At 43.9% G+C, this 12253-nt stretch overlaps 1 protein-coding gene across 1 annotated transcript in view; it reads left to right on the top strand.

Moving 5' to 3' along the window:
- Window positions 1-12253, top strand: part of col5a1 (procollagen, type V, alpha 1) — a 245961-nt gene that overhangs the window by 214357 nt on the left and 19351 nt on the right. The window contains exons 59-66 of the mRNA XM_080743867.1: window positions 137-190; window positions 734-787; window positions 1759-1866; window positions 3396-3449; window positions 3544-3579; window positions 3698-3751; window positions 4695-4989; window positions 7918-8030. Coding sequence (XP_080599993.1) covers window positions 137-190; window positions 734-787; window positions 1759-1866; window positions 3396-3449; window positions 3544-3579; window positions 3698-3751; window positions 4695-4989; window positions 7918-8030 — 768 coding nt within the window. The remainder of the gene's footprint in view (window positions 1-136; window positions 191-733; window positions 788-1758; window positions 1867-3395; window positions 3450-3543; window positions 3580-3697; window positions 3752-4694; window positions 4990-7917; window positions 8031-12253) is intronic.

Raw genomic sequence — 12253 nt, 5'->3', positions numbered from 1 at the left:
TGACGGAGCGGGCGCGCTATCGCGCAGCATGAAGGTGAAGTGTTGCAATAAAAGGACAGAGCATGTTCTAACGCAGAGTCTAGCATCCATGAGGGAGACGAGGTGAAAACATGATCTGATTGCTATTTGTGTGCAGGGAGAGCAAGGGCTGCCCGGTTCACCGGGCCCAGATGGACCCCCAGGACCCATGGTGAGTACAAAATACCAACGCTCTTCTCCTTTCTCTCTCTCTCTCTCTCTCTTTCTCTCTCTCTCTCTCTCTGCTGTTATCATCGCCGTACGGCGGGAAGACCTTGTATCTCCATCAGTGTTCATTTTGTCGACTAAAAGACTACAAGATTTTTATATTTTGTCGATAAGACTAGACTAGACTAAGACTATTATTTGTGTTATTCAAAAGACTAAATCTAAGTCTAAGACTAATGGCTGTAAAAATGAACACTGGTATGTAACTGCAATGACATTAAAGCCAAGCCAGTCGAGTGGGGGCGGGCCTTATGCGCACCTAGGCCCGCCCCCACTTGACTATGATTGGAGGAAGGCCTGTCACCTACATGAAAACAAAACTTAAATGAAATCACTTACCCTACCTTTAATGCCCTTCGTTGTACAAATGTGTCACGCCAAGAAAAATAGCAGATCTATAAGCTGGATCTGCCATATTCTGCTATTTTAGAAAACATCTCTCTTTCTGTGTCTCTCTGTTAACCTTCTCCTCACTGTGATCTCACAGGGACCACCAGGATTACCCGGTTTGAAGGGAGACTCAGGTATCAAGGGAGAAAAGGTGAGCTGTTTTAATTGTGACTGTTAGTACGCAAAAATAAAAGCATGAACCTACTATGTGAACGAGGCAACCCCAAATTCACAGTTTAATTTGAAATATTTGCCGGCACAAACATTTCAAATAGACACTACACACAGTAGCAAAATTAAACTAAAGAGGAAACTGATTAAAAAAGGAGTAAAATATAAAAAATAATATATGAAAAATATGTATTACACACAGAACAACATGTTTATGTTGAACACTGTGCATGTTCCCTTACAGATAAAGTTGAATACAAAAAATATAATCCCGCGCCTCGGCAAATAAATTAATTGGGAAGTAGTCAAACTTTTTTTTTTCTTTTTCACACGTTTACAAGACATGAATACAGGTGACTAATGGCTCTGCTTAGCCACCAATTTGTTGTATAATTAGTTTGCCGGCATGTCCTCGTAATAAGAGGGAGGACTGCTGGGCTAATGTGAGATGTGATGGCTGTATTGACGGTCAGTGGTGTAAAGTAACTAAGTACATTTACTCGAGTACCATACCTATGTACAATTTTGAGGTATTTTTACTTTGTATTTCCCATTTCCAGTACTTTTTTTTTTACTGCTACTCCACTACATCTCAGAGGAAAATATTAATATACTTTTACTCCAAACTTATTATTGATTATTACAAAGCATACGTTAACCACTTCAGCAGCAGCCATTTGAAAATAGCCGATCTACAAGCTCACAATGTGCATTGTGAACTTGTAGAACTGCTATTTCAAAAGATTTGTATACATTTTATACACTTGAAAAATGCTGCATAATGAGTACATTCTGCTTTTTGGCACTTGCTAAGTACATTTTCAGACCAATTTTGTACTTTTACTCAAGTAAAGGGTGAATTCCGAACTTTTACATGTAACGGAGCATTTCTGCGTTGCAGTGTTGATACTTTTACTCAAGTAACCATTGTCTTTGTCTCACCGCTCCCAGGGCCACCCCGGTCTCATCGGTCTCATCGGACCACCAGGCGAACAGGGAGAGAAAGGCGACAGGGGTCTCCCCGGTCCCCCGGGACAAAATGGACTCAAAGGAGACAATGTGAGTTCACGGATGTGTGTCCCCCCCCCCCTTAACTCTGTGTCCTTAACTCTGTTAACTCTTTTAATGCACCAGACGTAGATTGGCGAGAGTCATTAATTAGGCATTTATGCCAGCGACGTAGAACATCACTTTTCATAAAACAACAAAAAAAAACATAATTTTTGCCCGAATCATGAAACCGGGGTTTCGTTTGTAACCTATGTTTGCGTCCAGCGGTGGATCATAGTGGTTGAAACGTAACCGGAAGTGCACGATCGGTTCCGGGTCGCCTGTGTTACTATAACTTTGTTGATATAGATTGTATTATAAACATAAACACTTATATCTCTTCAGCCTTAAGTCGCAGCTTCATTCTGAAAAAAAGATAATCGTTACAAGCACATGCACGGATCGCGTGCACGGAGCGCCCAACGCGAAAGTAGTTGATGCGTGCCATTTCTCCCTGGTGTTAACATGCGTGGATAGAGTTTAGCTATGCTAGGCTAGCTGTCACCCAGCCCATAGAACATTGTCAAAGGAATGGACAGACGTGTAGACAGCGATCTCTTGTGGTTTTGAAAAACCACAAAAAATAGCCACAAATGGCATTAAATGTGTTAAAGGAGAATACCAGACTCACAGGAATGAGCTTGTAGATGGCCTATATACTGTACTTGAAGACAGCAGTCCTGAACATTCAAGTCTTTGTCAACTTCCCGTTTGTAACGTCGAATAAAGATGCCATACAATAATTCTAAAAGGATAACACAAAAAGATGCCAAGTATCCCAAAAAGTCCAGAAAATGATAATACTTGTTTTGGGCCACCATGCCAATTCTCACCATTCTCGGTAGTTGACACGTGCTATTTCTCCCTTGTGTTAACATGCGTGGATAGAGTCTAGCTATGCTAGGCTAGCTGTCACCCAGCCCATAGAACATTGTCAAAGGAATGGACAGACGTGTAGACAGTGCTCTATATATATATATATATATATATATATATATATATATATATATATATATATACATACATATATATAAATACTAAGGCTGGGACTTTAACTGATTAATTTGCGATTAATTAATTACAGAAAATTAACGCGATTAAAAAAATTAACTCATTTTAATCGCACTTAGTTTTTGCACCACAGAACCTTCAGTTTCGGGCATACCGATCATAGACCATCACCAACCAAGAAGAGACAACAAACGCAAAGGGAGAAGTAGCCGATCAGAGCGTTTTGCTTGGCCCAGTGGAAGCAAAATTTAGATTTAAAAAACTCACACGTTGATTCACTCGTACAACAAAATGTGTTTTACTTGAAAAAAAAAAAGCTTCTCAGGTCAATTATCGATGTGCGTTTAAAATGCGATTAATTGCGATTAATTAATCACAGAGCCTGTAATTAATTAGATTAAACATTTTAATCGCATCCCAGCCCTAATATATATATATATATATATATATATATACAGTACGTTTATACATACATTTGTTTTCGGCCACCATACCAATGCTCACCATGCTGTCATGTTTCTCTCCAGGGTATCGCCGGCCCGTCAGGACCCCTGGGTCCCATCGGACCTCCAGGATTACCTGTAAGACTATTTATTCTTCTCTGGTGTAACGGTATGTCCTGTGTGTGTGCGTGAATGTGAGACAATAATCATGCCATTGTTATTTTTGTTGCAGGGTCCCCCTGGTCCCAAAGGAGCTAAGGGCTCGTCGGTAAGTTGTCCTGAAGATCGCAGACGATGACAGAAACAAGTAACATTGTGGGATTTTACTGTATATAACGTTATGTGCATTTCATGAAATTAAATCTATTTCATTCTGTCCTGCTCAGGGTCAAACTGGTCCAAAGGGAGAAACTGGTGTTCCCGGAGCCCCTGGTCCTCCTGTAAGTTGACGTCGTGTTGGTTTTGAGAGCACATTTTGATTTAGTTTTAGTCATAGACCTTTGAAATGCAATTTCATTTAGGTTTAGTCTAAATATCACAAGATTTCGTTCGACTAAATCTGCAGTTGATTTTGACGACAAAAAATGCATTTGTAGTCACCATAGCTTTGTTTTGATTTAGTTTTCATCAGTCAGTGAAAAAAGGTTGTCGCCGGTAACTTTTCGCCTAGTCTAAACGGGTACACACCCCGGCTGTGGACGTCGTGCGTCAAAACAATATCAATGAACATACCCACACTGGCGGTGTCAGATGCCTGCAAGCAGCCGTTATGTGTTCCCCTTCAGCCGTTATGTGTTCCCCTTCAGCCGTTATGTGTTCCCCTTCAGCCGTTATGTGTTCCCCTTCAGCCGTTATGTGTTCCCCTTCAGGCGACAAAATCAACGCCAGGTTCGACGTGTCTGTAGGCCTGTCACAATTATTACATAATCGTCTAATCGCTATTATTTGACACAATTGCAGTTATTTTGTCATAATCGCCATGATCGTTTCCATGTTGAAAATGTTTCATATATTTTAAAACATTTTCAAAAATAGTGGAAATAGCAGGTCTACAAGCTCAACGCATCGCCATGAGATCTTGTAGATCGTCTATTTCCAATTTCAATGTTATTTTTGTTTAAGTATATTGTTGTCAAATATGTCAGTCATTTCTTTGTATATTTAGGTTATGTGTCATACTCAGATCTGCCAAGTACAACTTCAAAAGCTACCAACCAAAAAGAAATGTAATCGTCAACAACGAAAACACAATTAAATCGTTCATCGCAATTATTTGAGTGACATTTAATCGTCATGTAAAATGTCATAATCGTGACATCGCCGACGCGTCTGAAATCTAAAACGAGTCCCTCTCCCGTCTCTCTCGCCGCCGACGACAAACAGGGCCCTCCCGGCGACGTCATCCACCCGCTGCCCATGCAGGCGCCCATGAAGGGCCGGACGAGGCGGCAGGCCGACGGCGCCGTGGGCGGCGGGCGCATCGACGGCAGCCAGATGATGGACGCGGCGGGCATGGACGCCAACTACAAGGACTACGACGACGGCATGGAGGAGATCTTCGGCTCGCTCAACTCCCTGAAGCTGGAGATCGAGCAGATGAAGCACCCGCTGGGCACGCAGGCCAACCCCGCGCGCACCTGCAAGGACCTCAACCTCTGCCACCCCGACTTCCCCGACGGTGGGTGCACACTGCACACTGCACACCATAGAGCAGGGGTTTTCAAACTTTTTTGAAGCGGTGAAAGCCGCTTCCAAGGAGTGGCTTTGTCTGTCCGGTACCTGTTTTTTTGAGGATTTCCATAGATTCTCAAGGAGTGACAATGTCTGTCCCGTACATGTCCCGTGCATGCAGAATTGAGGATTGGTCAAGCTTCACATGACAATTTGGCCCTCCAGACAAAATCATTCATTCATTCAGAATTCATAAAACTATAGAACTAAAGCACATAGAAAGTATAGATCTAGAACACAGAATGTATAGATCTGGAACACTGATTTCAAAGCTCTAGTACACATAGAATAAAAATTCACAGCCTCACTTCGAACCGAGGTTTGATTTTTGACTCAGGGCACCCCTGTAAATAACTTTTTCATCCACGGCACCCCTGAGTTACAATGTTAATGTTTAGAATCTTACATCCTATTGGAGAAATATCCGTTTCCATCAGAGCTGATTGAAAATAACGTTGACGTTTAACCACTTGAACCCCAGCATGCCTATTCCTGGGGGGGAAGGTTCACCAAAAATAGCTGATCTACAAGCTCACAACGCGTCACGAAGGATGTATGAAGGATTTGAAATATTCAAAGACTTGCACAAATGTTCACGATTTTTCAAAAATAGTAGTGCCGTGCTGTGAGCTTGTGGATCTGCTATTTGTCAGTAGTTAAAGCACAAAATAACGTGCAATAATGCGTTCCCAGTCTAAATGGGTTAAACCCCCTCCTCCCCCTATGAAGAACATTCATGGGGGGCCCGCAGGGCCCAGAATTTGGTGCGACACCCCTGTGTACACACTGTCACTGGCAGTGGTATAAAGTAATTAAGTACATTTACTAAAGTACTGTACAGTTTTGAGGCATACTTGAGTATTTCCAATTTCCAGTACTTTTACCTTCTACTCCACCACATCCCAGAGGCAAATATTGTACTTTTGCTCCGCTACAATTATTTGGAAACTTGAGTTACAAGTTACTTTTTAGATTTGAATTATTATTATTACAAAACATACAGTACATTTCCCACTTCAGCCCGATATACATTTTGTCCATTTGAAAATGGCCGATCTACAAGCTCACAATGCGTTATTGTGAAATGTGCATGAACATTTAAATCCCCACTTATTGCACCACAGAATAACAATACATATTGCACTGTATTTCACAAGTATTGCACAAATATTGCAAGTAGATTGACACAGTCTGTTCCGGGTGAGAACCAATTTTTCATATTAGTCCATAAAAAATAAAAAAAATAAATGGAAAACTCTCAAACTGGAAAGATATGCAATCCCGGGAAATTGCTAGTGTGGTTGCCTTGACGCGAGTCACGTGTAATCCGCTGGAAAATGTATTCCATCTTACCATGTGTCCCTTTCATGCCCATATGGATATCTCTGTATCTTTCAGTCCTTATTTGAGCGGTAATAACCATTCTGTCCTTGTTCCTTTTATGCCCATATATGGAGATTCCTGATGTCATCAATATTAAGCCCATATCTTGGAATGCCCATACATGGATGTACTGTGTCAGACTTATGTGTTCTATGACGTCAGACATCTATGAAGTCAGTCATCTCCATGTTTGGGAAAAGTCAAATTTTTGCATTTTCCCATTCAAGTCAATGGAGAAAATGTATTCACAAATAAATACATACTGGTAAGACGCCTCAGGGCGACTTGCGACCTCGCCCTAAAGGGCAATTCTTGGCCTTTAGGCCAGTTATGTATATCGGACCAGTTACCCATATATGGAGACCCCTGGTACCCATATACTGTATGGAGATCCATGTACTATATATATGGTACATCCCTTTTATGCCCATACATGGAGATCCCTGTCTGAACCAGCCACACTGATATGGGCTATCTTCCTCCATATATGGGCATTCCCATATGAAGTCCTGTTAGATATGGGCTTAATATTGATGACATCAGGGATCTCCATATATGGGCATAAAAGTTATACTGTTAGAGTGGTTGCCATGACATCACAACACAACATACAATCCCTTTTATGCCCATACATGGAGAGCCCTATCTGAACCAGCCACACATATATGGGCCATGTCTTGGGCATCTGGCCAGTGATGTATATCGATGACATCCGGGATCTTCATATATGGGCATAAAAGGGATTCTGGGAATACCCATATATGGACTTTTACATACTGTAGGTGATGTCGCCTGTGATGTCACAGTGATGTGTCATACCACAGTGTCAGGCGTGACGTACAGACAGAGATACGCAGACAAGATGAAAATGTGTGCAATTCTTTGAATATTTTGACCCGAAGTGTCTTCTGAATCCTTCTAGTCGGCGGTGCTCAAACATTTTCATGTGAAGGACCCCCAAAATGATATGTATTTGGCCACGGACCCCCATCTCCAAACATTGTATCAGGGACCCCCCAGAAGCAAAACATTTGAGTTACAAAATTAATGTTCCCTTTAAAAAATATATGTATTCAAAGAGGGAGGCTCTCTCCATTCCGACATGTCGCCATTGATTTCTTATTGTCAGAGTGGCGACACTCCCATAGGGGTTAGGTTTAGGGTTAGGGTTAGAGATAGGGTTAGTGTCGGAATGGAGACATGTCGGAAAGGAGACATGTCGGAGTGGAGAGATGCAAAAATAGCAGATATACAAGCTCGCAGAGCTTGTGTATCTGCTATTTTTCAATAGTTAAAGCATTCAATAAGTCTAGGCCTAAATCGGTTAACATTCATCGGTTTCACAACAAAATTGTGTACCAATGTCAGGTATTTTACGTCTCTCTCTCTCTCTCTCTCTCTCTCTCTCTCTCTCTCTCTCTCTCTCTCTCTCTCGCTCTATCTCTCTCTCTATCTCTCTCTCTCTCTCTCTTTATCTCTCTCTCACACACAGGTGAGTACTGGATTGATCCCAACCAGGGCTGTTCTCGGGACTCCTTCAAGGTCTACTGCAATTTCACAGCGGGAGGAGAGAGCTGCATCTACCCTGACAAGAAATCTGAAGGGGTAAGTGGGAACACTCACACACACACACACACGCACGCACACACACACACACACACACACGCACGCACACACACACACACACACACACACACACACAGGCACGCACGCACACGCAACACACACACACACACACACACACACACACACGCACGCACGCACGCACGCACGCACGCACGCACGCACGCACGCACACACACACACACAGGCACGCACGCACACGCAACACACACACACACACACACACACACACACACACACACACACACACACACACACACACACACACACACACACACACACACACACACGCACAGTCGCACGCGCGCACACTGGCACACACAGTCGCGCGCACGTACCCACGCACACCGAACGAAACAAATCTCGTACACACAAAAGTAAAAAGAGTATAAAGAGTATGCAAATTAACACTAATAGGTTTACCTGTGTAGGCCGCAGCGTTCCGGTTCGTTTAAAGTTGAACAACCGCATAATCTATTTGAGTGGATTTTGTCGTTGTCGGGCGGAAACCTTGTATGTCCAAAACCTTCCTTTTTCTGGTTATTATTTTAAAAAACGATTTAAGACTAGCCCTTACCCGTTCAAAGATATGAGCTCCAAAATGATGTGCAGTGTGTGGGTTATGGGATGTGCACAGAGCACACAGTATACGAGGGATGGAAAGTAACTTTAACTGGTGCTTGCATGATGTAGGAGCATCAATGTAAGAAACCCGTTTCGTTTAATGGCTACAGAGATACTGTCCCCCCCCCCCCCCCCCCCCCCCCCTCCAGCCACTGAGGAGAAACGCTGTTTCAGACAGACACTCACTCAGACATTCGCAAAATTATAGTATAGATAGAGAAAATAGCCGACCTACAAGCACACAACGCCTCGCGCCGCGAGGCGTTGTGTGCTTGTAGATCGGCTATTCTCGCTACTTTTGTGCAACACTTTTGTATGACGAAGCAGGGCTTTAATTGACGAAAAAAACATACACATTTGAAACTTGGAGATCCGAGGTTTCTGCCCGACAGTGACGATATACTATTTTCTTCCTTTCTTAACATCTATAAGGCCTAATAGCTCGCCATGCATGTTAATGAGCCCTTCCCCTGGAGACGGTGGTATTTGCCATAGTAACTCCACATAATTAGCGTCCTTCCATGATGATCACCAACGGTGGCGTAATCAGCGAGATGTAGGATGATGGATGAAGCCCTGCTGTCTGTCCCCGGGAGGGACAACTCTGGTCTCTTCTCCAGCTCCTCGCTGTTTTACCCAAAATCTGGACTTTTAAAAGGATCCCAGGCTATTAAGCATTGTATGCCTTAATACATTGGACGCCAGTATTAAAGTTATACCATGTAACTTTTTTTATAAAACAAATCTTAAAATTGTCCTAACTCTTAAATCGCTAAAGTTTTAGAACACCCACTCCGTTATTTTCAGCTTCTGAAGCCTTCTCTTTATATATTTTCTACTAGCAGTGACAGGGGCGGGATTTCCCGGCAAAATGACGTCATCATACACTACCGGCCAATCACAGCGAGGGTTATACACTGCCGGCCAATCACAGCGCATCTTGAAGTGGGGTCGCTAGCTATCACAATAGGGCGGCCATATTTGTAGGTGCCCGTGTGTCTCTATCTATACTCGGGTGAAACACTCCGTTTCTCCGGAATGCCTGAACGCACAGGAACCAGGGACCCCTCCAAAGATAGATCTCGGCGAGGTGGAGGCAGACGCGGGGGTGACGCAGGGGTGTGAGGCCCGGTCCGCGGCGAAAAACGGCCGAAAGACGCGGACGCTACTAGTTGAGCAACTTACACAGTATAGCTTTAAATGCATTCAACTTACCGGCGCGTGTGCTCGCGAACATCGGCGTGCGTGACGGGCGCACATGAGATCGTTAGCGTGGGGATGCAAAATTCCAACCGCGAGCGAATCTGCCTGTCAGCAGTCAATAACATAGCTCCTGTTTACATTCAATGTCTATGGAGCTGGGAAATGGTGGATATTAGCGGGGCGCTGTGCACGTGATCTGATTCAGGATATGCATGCGAGCAGATCGGGCGGCTAAGCCTGATGGGAAATGTAGTGTTTTCGCTCACCTGGCGCTTAAAACCAGCCTTACTTGGTACCTTTTTACCTGGTAAGAATGGCAACCACTGCCAACCAGAGATAAGACGTCTGGGGACGTCTTATCTCTGAAAACGGCGGCCAATGTGTACATAATTGCCCTCTACAACTACAAGTAGCACGCCATAATGGCGAGTGACGACTTGTGACGATGGTAAGGTGATCCGCCTCTCGCAAGCACAGCGGTAACGCGATCCGCCAAATAACATCATCAACCCGCGACGGGAGTTTTCCCTATTGAGTGAAAGATGGACTATTTCTAAATTAAATGCAATACCTGAGGTGTTTTTATTTTATTTTAAACGTTTGTTATAGAGGGCAATCATAATCTATTACGGCATAATACGGTTTATTAGCTGGGGATCCTCTTAATAGGTTGGGTTTTTGTCAATCACTCACTAATAACCACAGTGGGAAGCGCGCACGGTCCATCCACATTGTGGAGGTGTGTCCGTTTTTTTTCTCTCTCTCCCCCCCTCCCTCCCGATCCATCTCCTCAGGTACGGGCTGTCATCGGTGACTGATGACGGGGCTTTATCAGCGCAGGATGGTGTCAGGTGACAGCCACCTTGAGAAGCCACGGCTGGCTCGTTAACGTGTTAGTTTGCGTGGCCCGGGGAGGAGTAGGGGAGCGGAACAAAATAAAAATAAAAAACTTTAAAAAAAAAAGATGGAAACATTGTCTGTTTGACAGGTCGGTTGGGATCTGTAATATCGTAGCAAGGGCCGGGCCCCGGCGCTACCAGCCGCTTTAATGATGGCACACTCCGGGGGCCTTCGAGGACGGAGCATTTGCTTAAGCTCAGAATAATGAAGCAGGGCTTTTTATAGGCCTGCTGCCAGTGACGGTGCCACTCTGGCTCGCGAGGGGACGCGGAGGGGAGAAGCGCATGCCGTCAGTCATTAAGCGCACATTCACGGCTCCCCCTCACACACATACAAACGCGTGCGCACACACGCGTATTACTGTACGCGCGAAGACATGAGCATTTTTAGGACGCCATTGAAAATAGCCAAAGAACAGCTCACAGCGTGTCGTGTTCGTGAGCTCGTAGATGAGCTATGTTTCGGTATGCTACGACGTAGTTAGAAATAGGGAGAGCCCGTGCACACTCACACACACACACACACACACACACACACACACACACACACACACACACACACACACACACACACACACACACACACACACACACACACGCGCAAACTGAAACATTAATAAAAAAAAAACATTGTTTGTTATTGACACACACACTGAAAGAGAGAAAAGCGGATGAATTGTGGCTGGGCTATGGAATGTATTTTACAGGGCGCCGATGACACCTTGGCAGAGGTTTTCAGTTAGAAGAGTGACTTTGAGAGCTGTTTGACCGTGCATGGTCAAAGTCAATGAGAGGGGGCTATTTTTGGAATATCAATGTCTAATCGACGACCGGATCTGATTGAAGATATCTCCCCCTAATATTTGCAGTTACATCGTGGCATTGGTATCAACACAACCCAGGCCTCTACCAAAGCGCCATTGCACTTTAAAGATAACCACTATGATTATGCATAATTATGCAAGTCATTCTCAGCTCCTTTGATTTCAAGGAACCCCCATTTTGAAACGCTTCAGGCCACGGTCCCAATGTTTGCTATGATATTGTATTTAACTTTGAGAGAGTGCCTTAAAGGACAACTCCACTCTAAATCACTTCTAGGCTCATTTTCCTACTTATATTGATCCTAAATGACTGTCCGTGGGGTCTATTAGGCAGAAATGCCCCTGTTGTCCAGTTTCCCCAGCAGAACCCAGCAGCTCTCATAGCATAGAGTGGAGCCTATAAGCCTATCGCTTTTACACTATGTGTTGTATTTCTTTTTTCATGAATGTGTTACTAATTATCATTACAAACACATCCATGTCATCATTGTCCCACACAAGCCATACACTCTGCTAATCAGATGTTATGCTTTTATATGTTTTACCAAGTCCCGGAAAAGATGCCCTGTGATTGGCCAGTACGGTTGGTCAGCCACCACTATTATGAGATTGTGGTGGCTTGTGTGGGACAACCAAGGAATTGATGTGTTTGTAA

Source organism: Nannobrachium achirus (genome assembly GCF_963921795.1).
Source record: "Nannobrachium achirus genome assembly, chromosome: 15".
In the NCBI taxonomy this organism is placed as follows: domain Eukaryota; kingdom Metazoa; phylum Chordata; class Actinopteri; order Myctophiformes; family Myctophidae; genus Nannobrachium; species Nannobrachium achirus.
This window is presented reverse-complemented; position numbering and strand designations above follow the sequence as displayed.